This window comes from Bombina bombina, chromosome 3 (assembly GCF_027579735.1).
Source record: "Bombina bombina isolate aBomBom1 chromosome 3, aBomBom1.pri, whole genome shotgun sequence".
NCBI classification, from domain to species: domain Eukaryota; kingdom Metazoa; phylum Chordata; class Amphibia; order Anura; family Bombinatoridae; genus Bombina; species Bombina bombina.
Window position 1 is genome coordinate 1273798105 of NC_069501.1, and position 27879 is coordinate 1273825983.

The window sequence follows — 27879 nt, forward strand, 5'->3', positions numbered from 1 at the left end:
CACACACACACACATACATACACTTAACTGATAAATTTATTTCTTTTTTGACACGATGAGTTCACGGATCATCTTAATTACTAATGGGATATTCATCTCATGGTCAGCAAGAGGAGGAAAAGAGCACCACAGCAGAGCTGTTAAATAGCTCCTCCCTTCCATCCCACTCCAGTCATTCGACCAAAGTTAGAGAAAGGAAAAGACAAGGTGCAGAGGTGTCTGGAGTTTACAATAACCCACAACCTGACAGGCCGTGGACTCATCGTGTCAAAAAAGAAATACATTTATCAGGTAAGCATACATTTTCTTTTTTAAGACACGATGAGTCCACGCATCATCTTAATTACTAATGGGATTCAATACCCAAGCTAGAGTACACAGATGATACGGGAGGGACAAGACAGGTAACCTAAACGGAAGGCACCACTGCTTGAAGGACCTTCCTCCCAAAAGCGGCATCAGCCGAAATAAAAATATCAAATTTGAAAAAGTGTGAAGAGAGGACAAAGTTGCAGCCTCGCAAATCTGATCCACAAAAGCTTCATTTGTGAACGCCCAAGAGTAAGCAACAGCCCTCATGGAATGAGCCGTAACTCTCTCTGGAGGCTGCTATCCAGCAGTCTCATATGCAAAACAAATGATACTCTTCAGTCAAAAAGAAAGAGAAGTAGCCAAAGCCTTCTGTCCCTTATGTTTTCCTGAGAAAACCACAAACAAAGAAAAGACTGACGAAAATCCTTAGTCGCCTGCAGGAGAAAACTTTAAAGCACGGACCACGTCCAAATTGTACAGAGTCGTTCCTTCTGAGAAGGAGGATTAGGACTCAAAGAAGAAACAACAATCTCCTGATTAATGTTCCAATCAGAAAATACCATAGGAAGAAATCCTAATTTAGTACGTAAAACCACCTTATCTGAATGGAAAATAAGGTAAGAAGACTCATACTGCAATGCCGAGAGCTCTGACACTCCACAAACAGAGGAAATAGTAACAAGAAATAAAACATTCCAAGATAACAACCTGATATCGAAGGAAGGCATAGGCTCAAACAGAGCCCCTAGAAGAAGTTTAAGAACTAAATTCAGACTCCATGGAGGAGTAACTGGTTTGAACACAGGCCTAATCCTGACCAAGGCCTGACAAAATAATTTTACATCCGGAACCTCTGCCAGACGTTTGTGTAATGTCGAGATTTGACCATTTAGGGAAACTAGACGATAAGCCTTTCTCCAAATCTTCTTGGAGAAAATACAAAATTCTAGAAATCCTAACTCTACTCCATGAGTAGCCCTTGGATTCACACCAAAGAGATATGTATTTAAAAAAATCTTTTTTTTTCCTTCCAGATACAGGCTTGCTAGCCTGAATCATGGTCACTATGACCGAGTCAGAAAAACCCCGCTTAGACAAAATTAAGCGTTAAATCTCCAAGGAATCAGCCTCAGAGAAACTAGATTTGGGTGAAAGAAAGACCTTTGAATTAGAAGGACCTTCTACAACGGAAGTCTCCACAGTGGCAGAGATGACATATCCACCAGATCCGCATACCAAATCCCACGAGGCCAAGCAGGAACAAAGAGGATCACTGATGTCCTCTCCTGCTTGATCCGAGCAATGACTCGAAGAAGAAGCGCAAACAGAGGAATTTGGTATGTTAGACTGAAGGTCCAAGGAACTACCACAGCATCTATCCGTTCCGCCTGGGAGTCTCTAGACCTCGACCCGAATCTCGGGAGCTTGGCAATCCGTTGAGATGCCAAGAGATAAAATTCCGGCTGAGCCCACCTGAGAATCAGGCTGTAAAACACTTCCGGATGGAGTTCCCACTCCTCCGGATGAAAAGTCTGCCTGATCAGAAAATTCGCCTCCCAGTTGTCCACCCCTGGGATGTGGATCGTCGTCAGACAACAAGAATGGGCCTCCGCCCACTGAATTATCATGGTTACCTCTGTCATCGCTAAGGAACTCCTTGTTCCTCCCTGATGAGTGATGTAAGCCACTGAAGTTATGTTGTCCAACTGGAACCTGATAAGCTGAACCGAGGCTAACTGAGGCCAGGCCAGAAAAACATTGTAGATTGCTCTCAGCTCCAGGATGTTTATAGCAAGAACAGATTCTGACTGAGTCCACACTCCCTGAGCCTATTAGGGAACCCTAGAAGGCTGGCGTCTGTTGACACAATCACCCAAGATGGTCTGCGAAAGCAGGATCCCTGGAAAAGATGATCCAGAGACAACCATCATTGAAGAGAATCCCTTGTCTCCTGCTCCAAAAGTATTTGAAGAAACAAATCTGCATAATCTATGTTCCATTACCCGAGCATATTTAACTGTCGAAGTCAAAGATGGAACAGAGCAAATGGGATGATATCCATTGCCGCTACCATCAGCCCGATTACCTCCATGTCTAAGCCACTGACGGCCGAGGAGTGGAATTAAGAGCTAGACAAGAATCGAAAATCTTTGATTTCCTGACGTCTGTCAGAAAAATCTTCATAGACAGGGAATCTATTATGGTTCCCAAGAAAGCTACTCTTGTATTTGGGACTAAGGAACTCATCCCAATTTATCTTCCCACCAGAAAGACAAACCCTAGGAACTTTGGATGATCCCAGTGGATGGGAACAAGTAAGTACACGTCCTTTCATCCACAGTTGATATAACTTAACCCTCTAGGAACAAATAGTTTCCATCTTGAAGGACGGTACCGTGAGAAGTTTGTTTAAACTTCTGATATCTAAAAAATTCTTCAATACTTAGAGATCCAGAACATCTCAACCCAAGTCTGAGCGAAGAAGGAAAGACTACCCCCTACAAGATCCGGTCCCAGGGCATGCCCGTCATGCTGTTCTTAATTCAACAGCAGGCTTAATGAATTGTATCTCCATGTAGGTTTAGTCTGTTCTTGATTGGAGACAATCAATTGCTCTGTTGTCCTTTTTTGTCTGTTTGTTTCTCTTATCCTGCGGGGGAAAAAGACACTTACCACCCGAGATATCGGAGATCATCTTCGACAGGCCAGGTCCCAAAAAGAGAAGGTCTTCCCCTTAAAAGGATAGCCAGCAGATTAGACCGAGAGGACACATTCGTAGACCAAGGTTTTAACCATAAGGCTCTGCATGCTGGAAAAGAGAAACTCGAAATCTCGAAATCCCAAATTGATAACTTGAAGGGAGACATCCATATAAAAGGAATTAGCTAGTTTTTTTAAGAGCCTTTATCCTATCCTGGATTTCATCCAAGGAAGATTCCATCCTCTAAACAAAATGCCACCGCACTAGACGGTAGCAATGTACCCAGCTGGTTACCTGCAAGTCCTGTTGTACATACATCTCATTGAATAGACCCTCTAACTTCTTTCCATAGGGTCTTAGAAGCCACAACTATCCTCTATGGGAATAGTAGATCTCTTAGCTAAGGTGAAAACGGCTCCTTCCCCATTGGGATCTGTTTTCCAAACTCCTTAAATTAATAAATGGAGGTATATCAGGCTAAACTTGAATTCCTACAGATAAATTAATTACCGTCTGAGATTTTCTCCTCAGACACTACCGAAGAATCTTCCTTTTCAGTTCTCAGGGAAGAGACATTCGGAAAAAGTTATTCACTTATGTAAACCATTTCCTTTTGCACCAACCCCGCAACATGGGGAAAAAAGGAAATTTATGCTTACCTGATAAATTTATTTCTTTTACGATATGACGAGTCCACGGATTCCATCCTTACTTATGGGATTACGCCTCCTGGTCAGCAGGAGGAGGCAAAGAGCACCACAGCAAAGCTGTCTATATAGCTCCTCCCTTCCCTCCCGCTCCAGTCATTCGACCGAAGTTAGGAAGAGAAAGGAAAAGCCAAAGTGCAGAGGTGACTGAAGTTTAACAAAAAAATATATAAATACCTTTCTTAGAAATGACAGGGCGGGCCGTGGACTCTTCATATCGTAAAAGAAATAAATTTATCAGGTAAGCATAAATTTCCTTTTCTTTTACAAGATATGACGAGTCCACGGATTTTATCCTTACTTATGGGATACAATACCAAAGCTAAAGGACACGGATGAAAGGGAGGGCCAAGACAGGAACCTAAATGGAAGGCACCACTGCTTGTAGAACCTTTCTCCCAAAAACAGCCTCGGCCGAGGCAAAAGGTATCAAATTTGGAAAATTTGGAAAAAGTGTAAAGAGACGACCAAGTTGCAGACTTACAAATCTGTTCACCAGAAGCATCATTTTTAAATGCCCATGAGGAAGCCACAGCCCTAGTAGAATGAGCCGTAATTCTTTCAGGAGGCTGCTGTCCAGCAGTCTCATATGCAAAACGGATGATACTCTTCAGCCAAAGAGAAAGAGAGGTAGCCGTAGCTTTTAGGCCCCTACGTCTTGCAGAAAAAACAACAAATAATGAAGATGATTGACGAAATTCTTTAGTCGCCTGCAAGTAAAACTTCAGGGCACGGACCACGTCCAAGTTATGTAACGGACGCTCCTTCTTGGAAGAAGGATTAGGACTCAAGGAAGGAATAACAATTTCCTGATTCTTATTAGAAACCCCCTTAGGAAGGAAACCAGGTTTGGTACGTAAAACCACCTTATCAGAATGGAAAATAAGATAAGGAGAATCACATTGTAAAGCTGAAAGCTTAGAAACTCTGCGAGCAGAAGCAATAGCAACCAAAAATAAAACTTTCGAAGATAACAACTTAATATCTATGGAATGCATGGGTTCAAACGGAACCCCTTGAAGAACATTAAGAACTAAATTCAAACTCCAGGGTGGAGCAATTGGTCTAAACACAGGCTTGATTCTAGTCAGAGCCTGACAAAAAGATTGAACATCTGGAACATCTGCCAGACGCTTGTGTAGCAAAGTCGACAAAGCAGAAATCTGTCCCTTTAAGGAACTTGCGGACAACCCTTTCTCCAATCCTTCTTGGAGAAAAGATAAAATCCTGGGAATCCTACCCTTACTCCATGAGTAGCCCTTGGATTCGCACCAATAAAGATATTTACGCCATATCTTATGGTAAATCTTTCTGGTAACAGGCTTACGTGCCTGAATCAAAGTATCAATGACCTAATCAGAGAACCCTCGCTTAGATAAAATCAAGCGTGAAATCTCCAAGCAGTCGGCTGCAGAGAAACCAGATTCGGATGATGGAAGGGTCCCTGAATGAGAAGGTCCTGCCTCAATGGAAGCTTCCACGGTGGCAGAGAGGACATGTCCACCAGATCGGCATACCAAGTCCTGCGAGGCCATGCAAGAGCGATGAGAATCACTGAAGCCCTCTCCTGTTTGATCCGAGGAATCACCCGGGGAAGGAGAGCAAACGGTGGAAACATATAAGCTAGGTTGAATGACCAAGGCACTACCAAGGCGTCTATCAGTTCGGCCTGACGATCCCTGGACCTGGATCCGTATCTCGGGAGTTTGGCATTCTGACGAGATGCCATAAGATCCAGCTCCGGTCTGCCCCATCTGAGAATCAGGGTGGCAAAGACCTCCGGATGGAGTTTCCATTCCCCGGATGAAACTTCTGTCTGCTCAAAAAGTCCGCTTCCCAGTTGTCCACTCCTGGGATGTAGATTGCTGACAGATAACAAGAGTGAGCTTCCGCCCACCGAATTATCTTGGATACTTCTGTCATCGCTAAGGAACTCCTTGTTCCTCCCTGATGATTGATGTAAGCCACAGTCGTGATGTTGTCCGACTGAAAGCGGATGAATTTGGCCGAAGCCAACTGAGGCCAAGCCTGAAGCGCATTGAATATTGCTCTCAATTCCAGAATATTGATTGTAGAGACTCCGACCGAGTCCACACCCCCCTGAGCCTTAAGGGTATTCCAGACTGCCCCCCAGCCTAGTAGACTGGCGTCCGTTGTCACTATCACCCATGAGGGTCTGCAGAAGCACGTCCCTTGGAACACATGATCCGGCGACAACCACCAAAGAAGAGAGTCTCTTGTCTCCTGATCCAGATCTATCTGAGGAGACAAATTTGGATAATCTCCATTCCCCTGCCTGAGCATGCTCAGTTGTAGTGGACTGAGATGAAAACGAGCCAACGGAATGATGTCCATTGCCGACACCATCAATCCAATCACCTGCATGCACTGAGCCACTGATGGCCGAGGATTGGACTGAAGGGCTCGGCATGTATTGAGAATCTAACTTTCTGACTTCTGTTAAGAAAATTTTCATCCCAAGAAAGGAACCCTTGTCTGTAGAATTAGTGAACTCTTTTCTAGATTCACCTTCCACCCGTGAGTCCTCAGAAAGGACCGAAGCATGTCTGTATGAGATTGTCAGTTGATAAGATAACGCCTGGATCAGAATATCGTCCAGATAAGGGGCCACTACAATGCCCCGCGGTCTGAGAACCGCCAGTAGAGACCCTAGAACCTTTGTGAAGATCCTGGGTGCTGTGGCCAACCCGAAGGGAAGAGCCACGAACTGAAAATGTTTGTCCAAGAAGGCAAACCTTAGGAACTGGTGATGATCTTTGTGGATAGGAATATGAAGATATGCATCCTTTAAGTCCACGGTAGTCATATACTGACCCTCCTGGATCAATGGAAGAATTGTTCGAATAGCCTCCATCTTGAAGGATGGGACTCTGAGAAAACATAATTTATGCTTACCTGATAAATTTATTTCTCTTGTAGTGTATCCAGTCCACGAAGCATGTCTGTATGAGATTGTCAGTTGATAAGATAACGCCTGGATCAGAATATCGTCCAGATAAGGCGCCACTACAATGCCCCGCGGTCTGAGAACCGCCAGTAGAGACCCTAGAACCTTTGTGAAGATCCTGGGTGCTGTGGCCAACCCGAAGGGAAGAGCCACGAACTGAAAATGTTTGTCCAAGAAGGCAAACCCATTACTTGTGGGATATTCTTCTTCCCAACAGGAAGTTGCAAGAGGATCACTCACAGCAGAGCTGCTATATAGCTCCTCCCCTCACTGCCATATCCAGTCATTCGACCGAAACAAGCCGAGAAAGGAGAAACCATAGGGTGCAGTGGTGACTGTAGTTTAATTAAAATTTAGACCTGCCTGAAAAGGACAGGGCGGGCCGTGGACTGGATACACTACAAGAGAAATAAATTAATCAGGTAAGCATAAATTATGTTTTCTCTTGTTAAGTGTATCCAGTCCACGGATCATCCATTACTTGTGGGATACCAATACCAAAGCTAAAGTACACGGATGATGGGAGGGACAAGGCAGGAACTTAAACGGAAGGAACCACTGCCTGTAGAACCTTTCTCCCAAAAACAGCCTCCGAAGAAGCAAAAGTGTAAAATTTGGAAAAAGTATGAAGGGAAGACCAAGTTGCAGCCTTGCAAATCTGTTCAACAGAGGCCTCATTTTTAAAGGCCCAGGTGGAAGCCACAGCTCTAGTAGAATGAGCTGTAATCCTTTCAGGAGGCTGCTGTCCAGCAGTCTCATAGGCTAAACGGATTATACTCCGAAGCCAAAAAGAAAGAGAGGTTGCCGAGGCCTTCTGACCTCTCCTCTGTCCAGAGTAAACAACAAACAGGTTAGATGTTTGGCGAAAATCTTTAGTAGCCTGTAAGTAAAACTTCAAGGCACGGACTACGTCTAGATTATGCAAAAGACGTTCCTTCTTTGAAGAAGGATTAGGACATAATGATGGAACAACAATCTCTTGATTGATATTCTTGTTAGAAACCACCTTAGGTAAAAACCCAGGTTTTGTACGCAGAACAACTTTATCTGAATGAAAGATCAGATAAGGAGAATCACAATGTAAGGCAGATAACTCAGAGACTCTTCGAGCCGAGGAAATAGCCATCAGAAAAAGAACTTTCCATGAAAGAAGTTAGATATCAATAGAACGAAGAACTTTAAGAACCAAGTTTAAGCTCCATGGAGGAGCAACAGGTTTAAACACAGGCTTAATTCTAACTAAAGCCTGACAAAATGCCTGAACGTCTGGAACTTCTGCCAGACGCTTGTGTAAAAGGACAGAGCAGAAATCTGTCCCTTTAAAGAACTAGCTGATAATCCTTTGTCCAAACCCTCTTGGAGGAAGGACAATATCCTAGGAATCCTAACCCTACTCCATGAGTAATTCTTGGATTCACACCAATGAAGATATTTACGCCATATCTTGTGGTAAATTTTCCTGGTGACAGGCTTTCGTGCCTGTATTAAGGTATCAATTACTGACTCGGAGAAGCCACGCTTTGATAGGATCAAGCGTTCAATCTCCATGCAGTCAGTCTCAGAGAAAGTAGATTCGGATGATTGAAAGGACCTTGTATTAGAAGGTCTTGTCTCAGAGGCAGAGTCCATGGTGGAAAGGATGACATGTCCACTAGGTCTGCATACCAGGTCCTGCGTGGCCACGCAGGCGCTATCAATATCACCGATGCTCTTTCCTGTTTGATTTTGGCAATCAGACGAGGGAGCAGAGGAAACGGTGGGAACACATAAGCCAGGTTGAAGAACCAAGGCGCTGCTAGAGCATCTATCAGTGCCGCTTCTGGGTCCCTGGACCTGGATCAGTAACAAGGAAGCTTGGCGTTCTGGCGAGACACCATGAGATCCAATTCTGGTTTGCCCCAACGGAGAACCAATTGAGCAAACACCTCCGGATGGAGTTCCCATTCCCCCGGATGAAAAGTCTGCCGACTTAGAAAATCCGCCTCCCAGTTCTCTACACCTGGGATATGGATTGCTGACAGGTGGCAAGAGTGAGTCTCTGCCCAGCGAATTATCTTGGAGACTTCTGACATCGCTAGGGAACTCCTGGTTCCCCCTTGATGGTTGATGTAAGCCACAGTCGTGATGTTGTCCGACTGAAAACTGATGAACCTCAGTGTTGCTAGCTGAGGCCAAGCCAGAAGAGCATTGAAAATTGCTCTTAACTCCAGAATATTTATTGGGAGGAGTTTCTCCTCCTGAGTCCATGAACCCTGAGCCTTCAGGGAGTTCCAGACTGCACCCCAACCTAGAAGGCTGGCATCTGTTGTTACAATTGTCCAATCTGGTCTGCGAAAGGTCATACCCTTGGACAGATGGGCTCGAGATAACCACCAGAGAAGAGAATCTCTGGTTTCCTGATCCAGATTTAGTAGAGGGGACAAATCTGTGTAATCCCAATTCCACTGACTGAGCATGCATAATTACAGCGGTCTGAGATGCAGGCGCGCGAATGGCACTATGTCCATCGCCGCTACCATTAAGCCGATTACTTCCATGCACTGAGCCACCGTGGGGCGCGGAATGGAGTGAAGAACACGGCAAGCATTTAGAAGTTTTGATAACCTGGACTCCGTCAGGTAAATTTTCATTTCTACAGAATCTATTAGAGTCCCTAGGAAGGAAACAATCGTGAGAGGAGATAGAGAACTCTTTTCTTCGTTCACTTTCCACCCATGCGACCTCAGGAATGCCAGAACTATCTCTGTATGAGATTTGGCAATTTGAAAGCTTGATGCCTGTATCAGGATATCGTCCAGGTAAGGAGCTACCACTATGCCTCGCGGTCTTAGGACCGCCAGAAGTGAGCCCAGAACCTTTGTAAAAATTCTTGGGGCTGTAGCCAACCCGAATGGAAGAGCTACAAATTGGTAATGCCTGTCTAGAAAGGCAAACCTCAGGAACTGATGATGATTCTTGTGAATCGGAATGTGAAGGTAGGCATCCTTTAAGTCCACTGTGGTCATGTACTGACCCTCTTGGATCATGGGTAAAATGGTTCGAATAGTTTCCATCTTGAATGACGGAACTCTGAGGAATTTGTTAAGGATCTTTAAATCCAAAATTGGTCTGAAGGTTCCCTCTTTTTTGGGAACCACAAACAGATTTGAATAAAACCCCTGTCCTTGTTCCGCCCGCGGAACTGGATGGATCACTCCCATTACAAGGAGATCTTGTACGCAGCTTAGGAATGCCTCTTTCTTTATCTGGTTTGCAGATAATCTTGAAAGGTGAAATCTCCCTTAGGAGGAGAAGCTTTGAAGTCCAGAAGATATCCCTGAGATATGATCTCCAACGCCCAGGCATCCTGAACATCTCTTGCCCACGCCTGGGCGAAGGGAGAGAGTCTGCCCCCTACTAGATCCGTTGTCGGATAGGGGGCCGCTCCTTCATGCTGTCTTAGAGGCAGCAGCAGGCTTTCTGGCCTGCTTGCCCTTGTTCCAGGACTGGTTAGGTTTCCAGGCCTGCTTGGATTGAGCAAAAGTTCCCTCTTGTTTTGAAGCAGAGGAAGTTGATGCTGCACCTGCCTTGAAATTTCGAAAGGCACGAAAATTAGACTGTTTGGCCCTGTCCTGAGGAAGGGTATGACCCTTACCTCCAGTAATGTCAGCAATAATTTCTTTCAAACCAGGCCCGAATAAGGTCTGCCCCTTGAAAGGAATGTTGAGTAATTTAGACTTTGAAGTCACATCAGCTGACCAGGAATTGAGCCATAGCGCCCTACGCGCCTGGATGGCGAATCCGGAATTCTTAGCCGTTAGTTTAGTCGAATGAACAATGGCATCAGAAACAAATGAGTTAGCTAGCTTAAGAGTTCTAAGCTTGACAACAATTTCAGTCAATGGAGCTGTATGGATGGCCTCTTCCAGGGCCTCAAACCAGAATGCCGCCGCAGCAGTGACAGGCGCAATGCATGCAAGGGGCTGTAAAATAAAACCTTGTTGAATAAACATTTTCTTAAGGTAACCCTCTAATTTTTTTATCCATTGGATCTGAAAAAGCACAACTGTCCTCAACCGGGATAGTGGTACGCTTTGCTAAAGTAGAAACTGCACCCTCCACCTTAGGGACAGTCTGCCATAAGTCCCGTGTAGTGGCATCTATTGGAAACATTTTTCTAAATATAGGAGGTGGGGAAAAGGGCACACCGGGCCTATCCCACTCCTTACTAATAATTTCTGTAAGCCTTTTAGGTATTGGAAAAACATCAGTACTCACCGGAACTGCATAGTATTTATCCAGCCTACACAATTTCTCTGGCACTGCAATTGTGTCACAGTCATTCAGAGCAGCTAATACCTCCCCAAGCAATACACGGAGGTTCTCAAGCTTAAATTTAAAATTAGAAATCTCTGAATCAGGTCTCCCCGATTCAGAGACGTCACCCACAGACTGAAGCTCTCCGTCCTCAGGTTCTGCATATTGTGACGCAGTATCAGACATGGCTCTTACAGCATCTACGCGCTCTGTATCTCGTCTAACCCCAGAGCTATCGCGCTTGCCTCTCAATTCAGGCAATCTGGATAATACCTCTGACAGGGTATTATTCATGATTGCGCCATGTCCTGCAAAGTAATCGCTATGGGCGTCCCTGATGTACTTGGCGCCATATTAGCGTGCGCCCCTTGAGCGGGAGGCGAAGGGTCCGACACGTGGGGAGAGTTAGTCGGCATAACTTCCCCCTCGACAGACCCCTCTGGTGACAATTCTTTTATAGATAAAGACTGATCTTTACTGTTTAAGGTGAAATCAATACATTTAGTACACATTCTCCTATGGGGCTCCACCATGGCTTTTAAACATAATAAACAAGTATCCTCTGTTTCAGACATGTTTGTACAGACTAGCAATGAGACTAGCAAGCTTGGAAAACACTTTAAAGCAAGTTAACAAGCAATATAAAAAACTTTACTGTGCGTTTAAGAGAAACAAATTTTGACAAAATTTGAAATAACAGTGAAAAAAGGCAGTTACACTAACAAAATTTTTACAGTGTATGTAACAAGTCAGCAGAGCATTGCACCCACTTGCAAATGGATGATTAACCCCTTAATAACAAAAACAGAATAATAAATGACAAAAACGTTTTTTAAACAGTCACAACAACTGCCACAGTCTACTGTGATTGTTACCCTCCTCAAACACGACTTTGAAGCCTTTTGAGCCCTTCAGAGATGTCCTGGATCATGCAGGAAGAAGCTGAATTTCTGTCAGTATTTTTAGCTGCACAGAAAAGCACTAAAATAGGCCCTTCCCACTCATATTGCAACAGTTGAAAGCCTCAGGAACTGTTTCTAGGCAAAAATCAAACCAGCCATGTGGAAAAAAACTAGGCCCCAATAAGTTTTGTCACCAAACATATATAAAAACGATTAAACATGCCAGCAAACGTTTTATATTACACTTTTATAAGAGTATGTATCTCTATTAATAAGCCTGATACCAGTCGCTATCACTGCATTTAAGGCTTTACTTACATTAATCCGGTATCAGCAGCTTTTTCTAGCAAATTCCATCCCTAGAAAAATATTAACTGCACATACCTTATTGCAGGAAAACCTGCACGCCATTCCCTCTCTGAAGTTACCTCACTCCTCAGAATATGTGAGAACAGCAATGGATCTTAGTTACTTCTGCTAAGATCATAGAAATCACAGGCAGATTCTTCTTCTAATGCTGCCTGAGATGAAACAGTACACTCCGGTACCATTTAAAAATAACAAACTTTTGATTGAAGTTAAAAAACTAACTATAATACACCACTCTCCTCTTACTACGTCCATCTTTGTTGAGAGTTGCAAGAGAATGACTGGATATGGCAGTGAGGGGAGGAGCTATATAGCAGCTCTGCTGTGGGTGATCCTCTTGCAACTTCCTGTTGGGAAGGAGAATATCCTACAAGTAATGGATGATCCGTGGACTGGATACACTTAACAAGAGAAACTTGTTTAGACTCTTGAGATCTAAAATGGGTCGGAATGTTCCCTCTTTTTTGGGAACCACAAAAAGATTTGAGTAAAACCCCTGCCCCTGTTCCTGTATTGGAACGGGACGAATTACTCCCATAGTAGAGAGGTCTTTTACACAACGTAAGAACGCCTCTCTTTTTATCTGGTCTACAGACAAATCGTGAAAGAAGAAACCTCCCCCCTTGGGAGAGAATTTTTGAATTCCAGTTGATACCCTTGGGACACGATTTCCAGTGTCCAGGGGTCCCAGATGTACTTGGCTTGTGCAAAATTCCCTTCCTGCTTAGCGGAAGAAGAGGGGACTCCCTTGAAATTTTGAAAGGAACGAAAATTATTCTGTTTATCCCTTTGTTTAGCTGCTTTATCCTGAGGTAGGAGATGACCCTTACCTCCCGTAATGTCAGAAATTATTTCTTGCAAGTTAGGCCTGAATATGGTCATTCCTTTGAAAGGAATAGCCAAAAGCTTTGATTTAGAGGACACATCAGCAGACCAAGATTTTAACCATAACGCTCTATGCGCTAAAATGGCAAACCCTGCATTCTTAGCCACCAGCTTGGCGATCTGAAAGGCGGCATCCATAATAAAAGAATTAGCCAGCTTAAGGGCCTTAATTCTATCTAAGATTTCCTCTAAAGGAGTCTCAGTCTTAAGAGACTCTTCTAAGGAATCAAACCAAAAGGCAGCCGCAGTTGTGACTGGTACAATACAGGCCGTCGGTTGTAATAGAAATCCTTGATGAACAAATAGCTTCTTTAAAAGACCCTCCAACTTTTTATCCATAGGGTCTTTGAAAGCACAACTGTCCTCAATAGGAATAGTTGTACGCTTAGCCAGGGTAGATATAGCTCCCTCCACCTTAGGGACTGCTTGCAAAGAATCCCGAACTGTGTCAGCTATAGGATATATTTTCTTAAAATTAGGAGAAGGTGAGAATGGGATACCCGGTCTTTCCCATTCCCGCATAATAATTTCCAAAATTCTCTTAGGAACCGGAAAAATATCAGAGTAAGAAGGAACCTCTAAGTATTTCTCCATCTTACACAATTTCTCTGGTGGTACCACAATAGAGTCACAGTCATCCAGAGTCGCTAAAACCTCCCGAAGTAACAGGCGGAGGTGTTCAAGCTTAAATCTGAAGGACATGACGTCCGAGTCTGTCTGAGGTAACATACTACCCGAGTCGGAAAGTTTCCCCTCAGACAGAAGTTCCCTACCCCCCAAATCAGATCCCTGTGAGGGTACATCGGAAATAGCCATCAAAGCATCAGAAGTCGCAGGAACCAAAGTGGCTTCTGTCCTGCTGCGTTTGCCCTGCAACACTGGCAACTTGGATAAAACTTCTGTAAGTGTGGATGACCTAACTGCAGCCATATCCTGCAGAGTAAATGAAGTGGACGCGGTTGAGGAACACGGCGTCGCTTGGGTGGGCGTTAAAGGTTGTGATGCTTGGGGAGAAAGTAGCGGCATACCCTGATTCTCATCAGTCTGAGAAGCATCCTTAGACATACTTGCATTAAAGAAAATTTGTTCTTTACATTGTAAGGCCCTTTCAGTACGAGGGACAAAAAGAGGGGGTTCCACATTGGCATCTAAACACATAGAATAGGTACTTTCCTGAAGTTCAGCCATGTTAAACAGACTAGCAATAGCAATATTAGTCATTTTTCACTTGATATAATTAGCCTTGAAAGTCAAATCTTATAGTAAACCTTTTTGAAATAAAAGAAGCCTACTGTGTCTTTAAAAAATAAAAGCGCAATAATTTCTCTGCTTGCAGCAACAATAATTTTGCAATAATAATCTTGCAACAATAAGGAGCGCTATATAAGACTTAGCAAATACTGCTCAGTTTGCCTAGTTCAGCTATGTACCAAGCTTAATAAAACTCTAGACACTTGCACCTCGCCACAGCTCTGCTGCGGCGCCTACCTGCCGCCAGACAAACCCTGAATCTTCCGTGAGCGGCGCTCCCAAGTCTTTTTGTGCCTTGTATACACAAACTGACTTAGGCCACACCGGAGCCCAGAAACCTGCTGCCGATCGAGGATCCGGATGAATACTGCGCGGCTGAGCACGTGAAACCAGGCCCCGCCCATTGTGGACGTAACTCGAGTCTAACAGAGACCCGCATGGGAAGAAAAACATGCCGGTTTTCACATAACCCAAAAAAAGAAAAACGCCAATGTGCCCCTCTTAAAACACACACTCCCCTGACCGGTTATAAGCTACTACAGATAACGATAGCCTTTGGGGAAACATCCGCATCTCCCAGCGTCAGCCCACACACAGCATACTCAAGTATAAGTGAACTGTACAAAAAACAGTTGATAGGCAATAAAAAGAAAGGGGATTCCAGGTACACCATTTCATTTTACACTGTGCATACCGATTACCCTTCCCCAGTACAGGGAATAATGTCAGCCTGTTCTGATGTATCTAGTCTCCCCAGAAGCAAATGACTGAACATACCTCAATCCTGAGCGCAGCATGACACGGTTTCACACACTGAAGATGTTCTTTACACTACCTTCAATCGATCTGTGGTGACCAGCAGGATCTTAGATAATGTTTGCCAAGATCATCAATATCAGGGCAGAAAATAAAATGACTCCACTCCTCTTGGTAAGTTATTGACTGATGATTTCTCCCTGAGAAGAATAGTACTCACTGGCACCATTTTAAAACAAAAAAACTTCTTGATTGAAGAATCTAAACTAACACCTCACTTTACCTCTTCCTATCACTAACACAGGCAAAGAGAATGACTGGAGTGGGAGGGAAGGGAGGAGCTATTTAACAGCTCTGCTGTGGTGCTCTTTCCCTCCTCCTGCTGACCAGGAGGCGTAATCCCATAAGTAAGGATGAAATCCGTGGTCGTCATATCTTGTAAAAGAAAAATGGCAAAGTAACTTCAGAAAGAGAATGCGGTAAATTGCAGTGCACTGCCTGTGAGGGCTATAACATTGGGACACTTGAGGAGAGATTTGCGGCATAAATTGAACCTTATCAATAGATACTTAAACAGTAGCTGCCTGAAAATCTAGCAGGACCTCTTGTTCAAAAATAACAAATTATCCAATAAACCGTTGATTTTTTTTTTTTTTTTTATTAAACATTTAAAACAAAAAAGATGTTACCGTGTCTTTAAATGTTAAAACAAAACATTTTTTCTTGCCTCAAAAACGAATTATCACAAACAGTTGTAATCCTTATGAAACATTTAAAACATAAAAGATGTTACTGTGTCTTTAAATGTTAAAGTCATATATTTCTGCATGTAGAGTAAAAAGTTAACAGTACTCTAATGCACACAAACTATTGTAATCTTTTATTAAACATTTGACACATAAAAGATGTTACTGTGTCTTTAAATGTTAAAATGCCACATTTATTTCTGCATGTAGAGGAGGTTTAACAGAACTCAAATGGACACATTGGGGGGTAGTTATCAAGCCGTCAACCTCAAATACGCTGGAATTCCGCAGCGTATTTGTGGCGAGGCTGATTCGCCATAGTTATCAAAGGCTCGAGACCGGCAAAAGTAGAATTTTGTGACGTAAACTTCGATCCGCCGGACTCAGTCCGACACAGATCGATTCTTACGTCACTCCAGATGTTCCGCACACAAGTGCGGCACAATCTGACTACTTTTGCTAGTTATCAAAAAACTAGCAGGTACGCTCGGCACTTTTACGGCCCAGCGTACCTGGTTTTCAAACCGCCACCCCTGGAGGCGGCGGATCCCATAGGAATCAATGGGAGTCTGACCATAGCGAAAGTACAAGTTCGCTGCTGCCAGACATCCCATTCATTCCTATGGGAGCTGTCTACACCTAACACCCTAACACGTACCCCGAGTCTAAACACCACTAATCTGCCCCCCTACACCGCCGCAACTAAATAAAGTTATTACCCCCTAAACCGCCGCTCCCGGAGCCCACCGCAACTATAATAAGTGTGTTAACCCCTAAACCGCCGCTCCCGGAGCCCACCGCAAGCTACTCTATACATATTAACCCCTAAACCGCCACTCCCGGAGCCCACCGCAACTATAATAAGTGTATTAACCCCTAAACCGCCGCTCCCGGAGCCCACCGCAAGCTACTCTATACATATTAACCCCTAAACCGCCGCTCCCGGAGCCCACCGCAACTATAATAAGTGTATTAACCCCTAAACCGCCGCTCCCGGAGCCCACCGCAAGCTACTCTATACATATTAACCCCTAAACTGCCGCTCCCGGAGCCCACCGCAACTATAATAAGTGTATTAACCCCTAAACCGCCGCTCCCTGACCCGCCGCAACCTATATTAAACCTATTAACCCCTATCCTGCCCCCCCTACACCGTCGTCACCTATAATAAATTTATTAACCCCTATCCTGCCCCCCACTACACCGCCGCCAATGTAATAAAATTATTAACCCCTAAACCTAAGTCTAACACTAACCCTAACACCCCCCTAACTTAAATATTAATTAATAAATCTAAATAATATTTCTCTTATTAACTAAATTAATCCTATTTAAAACTAAATACTTACCTTTAAAATAAACCCTAATATAGCTACAATATAAATAATAATTATATTGTAGCTATCTTAGGATTTATTTTTATTTTACAGGCAAATTTCAATTTATTTTAACTAGGTACAATAGCTATTAAATAGTTATTAACTATTTAATAGCTTACCTAGCTAAAATAAAGAGAAATTAACCTGTAAAATAAAAACTAATCTAAGTTATAATTACACCTAACACTACACTACACTTAAATAAATTATTCCTATTTAAAACTAAATACTTACCTGTAAAATAAACCCTAAGATAGCTACAATATAAATAATAATTATATTGTAGCTATTTTAGGATTTATATTTATTTTACAGGTAACTTTGTATTTATTTTAGCTAGTTAGAATAGTTATTAAATAGTTATTAACTATTTAATAACTACCTAGCTAAAATAAATACAAAATTACCTGTAAAATAAAAACTAACCTAAGTTACAATTAAACCTAACACTACACTATAATTAAATTAATTAATTAAACTACCTACAAATAACTACAATTAAATACAATTACATAAACTAACTAAAGTACAAAAAATAAAAAAAGCTAAGTTACAAAAAAATAACAAAATAAGTTACAAACATTTTAAAAATATTACAACAATTTTAAGCTACTTACACCTAATCTAAGCCCCCTAATAAAATAACAAACCCCCCCAAAATAAAAAAATGCCCTACCCTATTCTAAATTAAATAAAGTTCAAAGCTCTTTTACCTTACCAGCCCTTAAAAGGGCCATTTGTGGGGGCATGCCCCAAAAAGTTCAGCTCTTTTGCCTGTAAAAGAAAAATACAACCCCCCCCCCCCCACATACCCCTAATCTAACCCAAACCCCCCTTACAAAAACCTAAAACTAATCCCCTGAAGATCATCCTACCTTGAGTCGTCTTCACTCAGCCGAGCAGCGATGGAACCGAAGTGGACATCCGGAGCGGAAGAAGTTAATCCTCCAAGCGGCGCTGAAGAAATCTTCCATCTGATGAAGTCATCATCCAGGCGGCGCTGAAGAAGTCTTCGATCCGGGCGATGTTATCTTCCAAGAGGCGCTGAAGAGGTCTTCTATCCGGGCGATGTCATCTTCCAAGGCGGGTCTTGAATCTTCCTCCCGCCGACGCAGAACATCCTTCACCGATGGACTACGACGAATGAAGGCTCCTTTAAGGGATGTCATCCAAGATGGCGTCCCTTCAATTCCGATTGGCTGATAGGATTCTATCAGCCAATCTGAATTAAGGTAGGAAAAATCTGATTGGCTGATGGAATCAAGTTCAATCCGATTGGTTGATCCAATCAGATTGAGCTTGCATTCTATTGGCTGATCGGAACAGCCAATAGAATGCGAGCTCAATCTGATTGGCTGATTCCATCAGCCAATCAGATTTTTCCTACCTGAATTCTGATTGGCTGATAGAATCCTATCAGCCAATCGGAATTGAGGGGACTCCATCTTGGATGACGTCCCTTAAAGGAGCCTTCATTCGTCGTACTCCGAAGAAGGATGTTCCGCGTCGGCGGGAGGAAGATTCAAGACCCGCCTTGGAAGATGACATCGCCCGGATCGAAGACTTCTTCAGCGCCGCCTGGATGATGACTTCATCGGATGGAAGATTTCTTCAGCGCCGCTTGCAGGATTTACTTCTTCCGCTCCGGATGTCCACTTCGGTTCCATCGCTGCTCGGCTGAGTGAAGACGACTCAAGGTAGGATGATCTTCAGGGGATTAGTGTTAGGTTTTTGTAAGGGGGGTTTTAATGTTGGGGGGGGGGGGGGGTTGTATTTTTCTTTTACAGGCAAAAGAGCTGAACTTTTTGGGGCATGCCCCCACAAATGGCCCTTTTAAGGGCTGGTAAGGTAAAAGAGCTTTGAACTTTATTTAATTTAGAATAGGGTAGGGCATTTTTTTATTTTGGGGGGGTTTGTTATTTTATTAGGGGGCTTAGATTAGATGTAAAATTGTTGTAATATTTTTAAAATGTTTGTAACTTATTTTTTTATTTTTTGTAACAGCTTTTTTTATTTTTTGTACTTTAGTTAGTTTATGTAATTGTACTTAATTGTAGTTATTTGTAGGTAGTTTAATTAATTTAATGATAGTGTAGTGTTAGGTTTAATTGTAACTTAGGTTAGTTTTTATTTTACAGGTAATTTTGTATTTATTTTAGCTAGGTAGTTATTAAATAGTTAATAACTATTTAATAACTATTCTAACTAGCTAAAATAAATACAAAGTTACCTGTAAAATAAATATAAATCCTAAGATAGCTACAATATAATTATTATTTATATTGTAGCTATCTTAGGGTTTATTTTACAGGTAAGTATTTAGTTTTAAATAGGAATAATTTATTAAAGTATAGTGTAGTGTTAGGTGTAATTATAACTTAGGTTAGGATTTATTTTACAGGTTAATTTCTCTTTATTTTAGCTAGGTAAGCTATTAAATAGTTAATAACTATTTAATAGCTATTGTACCTAGTTAAAATAAATTGAAAGTTGCCTGTAAAATAAAAATAAATCCTAAGATAGCTCCAATATAATTATTATTTATATTGTAGCTATATTAGGGTTTATTTTAAAGGTATTTAGTTTTAAATAGGATTAATTTAGTTAATAATAGAAATATTATTTAGATTTATTTAATTAATATTTAAGTTAGGGGGGTGTTAGGGTTAGTGATAGACTTAGGTTTAGGGGTTAATAATTTTATTACAGTGGCGGCGGTGTAGTGGGGGGCAGGATAGGGGTTAATAAATTTATTATAGGTGACGACGGTGTAGGGGGGGCAGGATAGGGGTTAATAGTTTTAATATAGGTTGCGGCGGGTTCAGGGAGCGGCGGTTTAGGGGTTAAACTATTTATTTAGTTGCGGCGAGGTGCGGGATCAGCAGGATAGGGGTTAATAATTTTATTATAGAGGGCGACGGTATAGGGGGGGCAGGATAGGGGTTACTAGGTATACTGTAGGTGGCAGCGGTGTCCGGGAGCGGCGGTTTAGGGGTTAATACATTTATAAGAGTTGCGGCAGCGTCTAGGAGCGGCGGTTTAGGGGTTAGTAACTTTATTGAGTTGCGGGGGGCTCCGGGGGCGCCGGTATAGGGATAGAACAGTGTAGTTTAGTGTGAGTGCTTAGTGACAGGCTAGCAATAAAGCTGTGAAAAAGCCGAAGAGCAGCGAGATCGGATGAGTGATAACTCTCAGAGTCCGCTGCTCATCGCCCCTCGGCTTTTTGACAGCTTTATTTGATAACTTAGGCAAACGTATTCAAGGTCCGCGGCGGCGAAGGTAGGCGAGCTTAGGCGGGCGTATTGGGCCGGCGAAGGCAGAAAAGTAGACAGCTTGATAACTACCCCCCATAAACAGATGTAATCACTTATGCACAGCTGAAAACATAAAATGTGTTACTGTGTCTACAAAAGCATTTTAATTTTGCAGACCCAAAAAATCCGTATACAGCATAGTAGTGCTGTCCGGTTCTCAAGCAGCTCAATAAACACTTCCGTACTAGAAGGAAGTACATGTTGCCAGAAATAGAGTAGAAGCAGAGTGCGCAAGCCAAATTTGCGCCACTCGAAGCTCCGCCCATCGTGGGCGTTATCAAGGCGAAATCCCATTATAGAAATGGATCTAAAGCCAAGTAAAATAAACAGGCTGAACGCCACATTGGCGCCACTCGAAGCTCTGCCCATCGTGGGCGTTGACAAGGCGAAATGCCGGTCACCATTAATATAGAAAAACAGATCTATTGCCGACAGTAAAATAAACCTACTGAAAGTCTGCAGCCATAAGTGGGACTGTCCCTTGCTAGCCAGCAACTTAGCCCATCTATAAGCATTCACCTCATACTAAGCGTTCTCATTTCTTGTACAGACCCAGAGAAACAAGCTCATAGTGAAAAAGTCCTAATCTCTCCTCAGCCCCAGTGCCTGCTAATAAGGTGCTGTCTAAATTGTCCTCCTCTACAAAAAAGGAGTCTCTATGTCCCATAAATTAAAGTGCTCCACTTCTTCTGGTCTTACCCCAGACCCAGAATAAAAAGTCAGCACTTACCTTGTAATTCTGCCCGACAGCAGGGCAGCTCAGCAGGTTTAGGAGGTCCTTTCCCTCCCATAGCCCTGTGGAATAAGATAAGCCTGAGTTAAATGTGCTTAGGCTATCCAGATTAGGGCAGCATAAATGTATAGGAGGCGCAGTGAGAATTATGTCCCACAAGTTCCCATTGCTTTAAAGCCACCAAGAGCTCTACTGTAGAGACTGATATGGACTACGGCTACATCCTAGAACAAAGCAGAACACTCTGGCACTACTTTAAAAATAATAAACTCTTGATTGAAGAATCTAATCTAACACCTCACTTTACCTCTTCCTATCACTAACATAGGCAAAGAGAATGACTGGAGTGGGAGGGAAGGGAGGAGCTATTTAACAGCTCTGCTGTGGTGCTTTTTGCCTCCTCCTGCTGACCAGGAGGTGAATATCCCATCAGTAATTAAGATGATCCATGGACTCGTGTCTTTAAAAATTATATATATATATATATATATATATCTCCATGTGTTTTCATATGCGTATTCATGTGTTTATATGTGTATATATGTTGGAAAAAAAAAAAAATTGCAGATATAGATTTTCAACACCGGTTTGCCACAACCTTCAATTTGTAAAAAAGCAATAAAGCGAGGTATGTCTGTACCATGTTGCACGCGTATTTATGCGTATATATATAATGTGTATTCATGAATATTTATGTGTTTATTTGTGTATATAAGTTGGAAAAATGGCACTGATAGACTTTCTCAACACCAGTTTGCCAAAACCGTCATTTTGTAAAAAAAGCAATAAAGCGAGGTATGCCTGTATCATGTTGCACTCACATAAGTCTGTGACTTGATATTTTAGTTACTTTTGTTACCTCTTTAACTTCTTGGACTCCCCTGTATGATGCTTTTTCTCTTTTCTTTTTCCTCCACGCTCTCCCTCTAGGTCTCTCATACAGTTTAGTGAACGCTCTGTTAGAGGGCGTCTATTTATTTCAGTCGAACTCTCTGTGATCTGCGGGAAAAGAGGTCATAACTTATTAATAATGCTGAATGATTCCCGTCCCACTACAGGGCCTTAAAGGGACAGTAAGCGCCTTGTAATTACAGACATGCTGTTGTGTTGCTATAGAACAACATCAGCCAAGTCTTAAGGTTTATAAAAATATCTTTTTTCTGCAATTGTTTTCCAAAAGCCAAACTCCACACGCTATTTGCCTTATTTTGGAGGAGCCAATCAGGGTTTTAGTCCCCAGACAACAAGGCTTGTCACTGTCATGCAGTCAGTATAAATGTGCATTGTTTTGCCATTATCTGATAAAGCTAATGTTGTATATTTTAGATTGCAATATTAATTATGACTATCTCGGCAGTAACCTCCAATGTGTAATATATATATGTTACAAAATAATTTACTATTGTCTCATCAGTAATATCCCATATACTTGTATTATTTTTCAATAGTTCTAATCAGGTTATATCTTTTTAAACACAGCAAATTATTTTTGTGGAGAAAGAGGATTCAGTTTGGAAAAAAAAGTAAATTTATGCTTACCTGATAAATTAATTTCTTCTATGGTACGACGAGTCCACAGATTCATCCTTTACTTGTGGGATATTATCCTCCTGCTAACAGGAAGTGGCAATGAGCACCACAGCAGAGCTGTCTATATAGCTCCTCCCTTAGCTCCCCCCCCCAGTCATTCGACCAAAGGTACAGGAAAAAAAAAAGGAGAAACTACAAGGTGCAGAGGTGACTGAAGTTTAAAATCAAAAAATATAATCTGTCTTAAAAATGACAGGGCGGGCCGTGGACTCGTCGTAACATAGAAGAAATTAATTTATCAGGTAAGCATAAATTTACTTTTCTTCTATAAGGTACGACGAGTCCACGGATTCATCCTTTACTTGTGGGATACAATACCAAAGCTACAGGACACGGATGAACGGGAGGGACAAGACAGATGGTTAAACAGAAGGCACCACTGATTGAAGAACCTTTCCCCCAAAAATAGCCTCCGAAGAAGCAAAAGTATCAAATTTGTAAAATTTCGAAAAAGGTATGAAGCGAAGACCAAGTCGCGGCCTTACAAATCTGTTCAACAGAAGCATCATTTTTAAAAGCCCATGTGGAAGCCACCGCTCTAGTAAAGTGAGCTGTAATCCTTTCAGGAGGCTGCTGCCAAACGGATGATGCTTTTCAGCCAAAAAGAAAGAGAGGTAGCCATAGCTTTTTGACCTCTACGTTTTCCAGAGTAGACAACAAACAAAGAAGATGTTTGACGGAAATCTTTGGTTGCTTGCAAGTAAAACTTCAAAGAACGAACCACCTCCAAGTTGTGCTCCTTCTTAGAGGAAGGATTAGAACACAGAGAAGGAACAACAATTTCCTGATTGATATTCCTATTAGTAACAACCTTAGGAAGGAATCCAGGTTTGGTACGCAAAACCACCTTATCAGCATGGAAAACAAGATAAGGCGAGTCGCATTGTAATGCAGATAGTTCAGAAAATCTTCGAGCCGAAGAGATAGCAACTAAAAACAGAACTTTCCAAGATAGAAGCTTAATATCTATGGAATGCATAGGTTCAAACTGAACCCCTTGGAGAACTTTAAGAACTAAATCCAAACTCCATGGCGGAGCAACAGGTTTAAACACAGGCTTGATTCTAACTAAAGCCTGACAGAACGACTGAACGTCTGGAACATCTGCCAGACGCTTGTGCAGTAGAATTGATAAAGCAGATATCTGTCCGTTTAAGGAACTAGCTGATAGCCCCTTCTCCAATCCTTCTTGGAGAAAGGACAAAATCCTAGGAGTCCTGATCTTACTCCATGAGTAGCCTTTGGACTCACACCAATAAAGATATTTACGCCATATCTTATGATAAATTTTCCTAGTGACAGGCTTTCGAGCCTGAATCAAGGTATCTATGACCGACTCCGAGAAACCCCGCTTGGATAAAATCAAGCGTTCAATCTCCAAGCAGTCAGCCGCAGAGAAACTAGATTTGGATGCTGGAACGGACCTTGAATCAGAAGGTCCTGTCTCAGTGGCAGAGTCCATGGTGGAAGAGAGGACGTCCACCAGGTCTGCATACCAAGTCCTGCGTGGCCACGCAGGTGCTATCAAAATCCCAGAAGCTCTCTCCTGTTTGATTCTGGCAATCAAACGAGGAAGGAGAGGAAATGGTGGAAACACGTAAGCCAGGTTGAACGACCAGGGTACTGCTAGAGCATCTATCAGTACTGCCTGAGGATAACTTGACCTGGACCCGTAACAAGGAAGTTTGGCGTTCTGACGAGACGCCATCAGATCCAATTCTGGTGTGCCCCATTGCTGAATCAATTGTGCAAACACCTCCGGATGGAGTTCCCACTCCCCCGGATGAAAAGTCTGACGACTTAGAAAATCCGCTTCCCCATTCTCCACTCCTGGGATATAGATTGCTGATAGATGGCAAGAGTGAGTCCTCTGCTCATAGAATTATTTTGGTAAGCCTCTATCATCGCTAGAGAACTCTTTGTTCCCCCCTGATGATTGATATATGCTACAGTCGTGATATTGTCCGACTGGAATCTTATGAATCTGGCCAAAGCCAGCTGAGGCCACGCCTGAAGCGCGTTGAATATCGCTCTCAGTTCTAGAATATTTATCGGGAGGAGAGCCTCCTCCTGAGTCCACAAACCCTGTGCTTTCAGGGAATTCCAGACTGCACCCCAGCCCAATAGGCTGGCGTCCGTCGTCACCATGAACCCATGCTGGCCTGCTGAAAACACATTCCCTGGGGACAGATGATCCTGTGACAACCACCAAAGAAGAGAGTCTCTGGTCTCTAGATCCAGATTTATCTGAGGAGATAAATTTGCATAATCCCCATTCCACTGTTTGAGCATGCATAGTTGCAGTGGTCTGAGATGCAAGCGAGCAAACGGAACAATGTCCATTGCCGCTACCATTAGTCCGATTACCTCCATACACTGAGCAACTAACGGCCGAGGAATGGAATGAAGAGCTCGGCAGGTGGTTAAAATCTTTGATTTCCTGACCTCCGTCAGAACAATTCTCATGTCTACCGAATCTATCAGAGTTCCCAGGAATGGAACTCTTGTGAGGGGGATAAGTGAACTCTTTTTTACGTTCACCTTCCACCCGTGAGATCTTAGAAAAGCCAACACGATGTCCGTGTGAGACTTGGCTAGTTGTTAAGTCGACGCCTGAATTAAGAGATCGTCCAGATAAGGCGCCACTGCTATGCCCCGCGGCCTTAGAACCGCCAAAAGGGACCCTAGCACCTTTGTGAAAATTCTGGGAGCTGTGGCCAATCCGAAGGGAAGAGCCACAAACTGGTAATGCTTGTCCAGAAAGGCGAACCTGAGGAACTGGTGATGATCTTTGTGGATAGGGATGTGTAGATACGCATCCTTTAAGTCCACGGTGGTCATGTATTGACCCTCCTGGATCATTGGTAAAATAGTCCGAATGGTCTCCATCTTGAAGGATCGGACTGAGGAATTTGTTTAGGATCTTGAGATCTAAAATTGGTCTGAAGGTTCCCTCTTTTTTGGGAACCACAAACGGATTGGAGTAGAACCCCTGCCCCTGTTCTGTTTTCGGAACTGGGCAGATCACTCCCATGGTATATAGGTCTCCTACACAGCGTAAGAACGCCTCTCTTTTTGTCTGGTTCACAGACAATTGAGAAAGATGGAATCTCCCCCTTGGAGGAGAATCTTTTAAATCTAGACGATACCCCTGGGTTACGATTTCTAAAGCCCAGGAGTCCTGAAAGTCTCTTGCCCAAGCCTGAGCAAAGTGAGAAAGTCTGCCCCTACTAGATCCTGTCCCGGATCGGGGGGCTATCCCTTTGTGCTGTCTTGGTGGGCTTCTTGGCCTGTTTACCCTTGTTCCAAGACTGGTTAGGTCTCCAGACTGACTTGGATTGAGCAAAATTTCCCTCTTGCTTTGCAGCAGGGGAAGAGGTAGAGGGACCACCTTTGAAGTTTCGAAAGGAACGAAAATGATTCTGTTTGGTCCTCATCTTATTTGTCTTATCCTGAGGAAGGGCATGGCCTTTCCCTCCAGTGATGTCTGAAATGATCTCTTTCAGTTCAGGCCCAAAAAGGGTCTTACCCTTGAAAGGGATGGCTAAAAGCTTAGATTTTGATGACACATCAGCAGACCAGGACTTAAGCCATAACGCTCTACGCGCTAAAATGGCAAAACCTGAATTCTTTGCCGCTAATTTAGCCAGTTGAAAAGCGGCATCTGTAATGAAAGAATTAGCTAGCTTGAGAGCCCTAATTCTATCTAGAATATCATCTAATGGGGTCTCAACCTGAAGAGCCTCGAACCAAAAAGCAGCTGCAGTAGTTACAGGAACAATGCACACTATAGGTTGCAGAAGAAAACCCTGATGAATAAATATTTTCTTTAGGAGACCCTCTAATTTTTTATCCATAGGATCTTTGAAAGCCCAACTGTCCTCAATAGGTATATTTGTACGCTTAGCCAGGGTAGAAATAGCTCCCTCCACCTTAGGGACCGTCTGCCACGAGTCCCGCATGGTGTCTGATATGGGAAACATTTTCTTAAAAGTAGGAGGGGGAGCGAACGGAATACCTGGTCTATCCCACTCCTTAGTAACAATGTCTGAAATCCTCTTAGGGACCCGGAAAAAAACATCAGTGTAGGCAGGAACCTCTAGAAATCTGTCCATTTTACCACAATTTCTCTGGAACTACAATAGGGTCACAATCATCCAGAGTCGCTAAAACCTCACCTGAGCAATAAGCGGAGGTGTTCTAGTTTAAATTTAAAAGCCGTCATATCCCAGTCTGTCTGAGGGAACATCTTTCCTGAATCAGAAATCTCTCCCTCAGACAGCAAATCCCTCACCCCCCAACTCAGAACATTGTGAGGGTACATCGGATATGGCTAATAAAGCGTCAGAGGGCACAGCATTTGTTCTCACACCAGACCTACTGCGCTTCCCCTGCAAACCCAGGCAGCTTAGATAAAACCTCTGTGAGGGTAGTATTCATAACTGCGGCCATATCTTGCAGGGTGAAAGAATTATACGCACTAGAAGTACTTGTGCGGGCGTTTAATGGTTTGTGACACTTGGGGAGAATTAGATGGCATAACCTGATCCCCTTCTGACTGAGAATCATCCTGCGACATACTTTTAGTAGCTAAAATATGTTCTTTGCAATTTATTGACCTTTCAGTGCATGAGGGGCACATTCTAAGTGGGGGTTCCACAATGGCTACTAAACATATTGAACAATGACTTTCTTCAATGTCAGACATGTTGAACGGGCTAGTAATGACTACAAACAAGCATGAAAACACTTTATTTAGTGGAAAAAAATAATCTTAAAAAACGGTACTGCGCCTTTAAGAGGAAAAAAAAGCATACACGTTCTGCAAAACTGCTTTAAAATGCACCAAATTTTTCAAATTTTTGCATGCAGACTCATTGTGTGTAGTTAAGTTTGCCCCACAAGGAAATTTAACATTTAACCTTTTAATGGGCAAACCAGATTGAAATGAGGCCTAAATCCGGAAAAAA

The 27879-nt window shown here is 42.8% G+C and overlaps 1 protein-coding gene across 1 annotated transcript in view; it reads right to left on the reverse strand.

Annotated features, from left to right (window-relative positions):
- LOC128654735 (uncharacterized) overlaps nt 1–27879 on the reverse strand; it is a 125057-nt gene that overhangs the window by 53643 nt on the left and 43535 nt on the right. The window contains exon 2 of the mRNA XM_053708831.1: nt 22179–22318. Within this exon, the coding sequence (XP_053564806.1) occupies nt 22179–22318 (140 nt within the window). The remainder of the gene's footprint in view (nt 1–22178; nt 22319–27879) is intronic.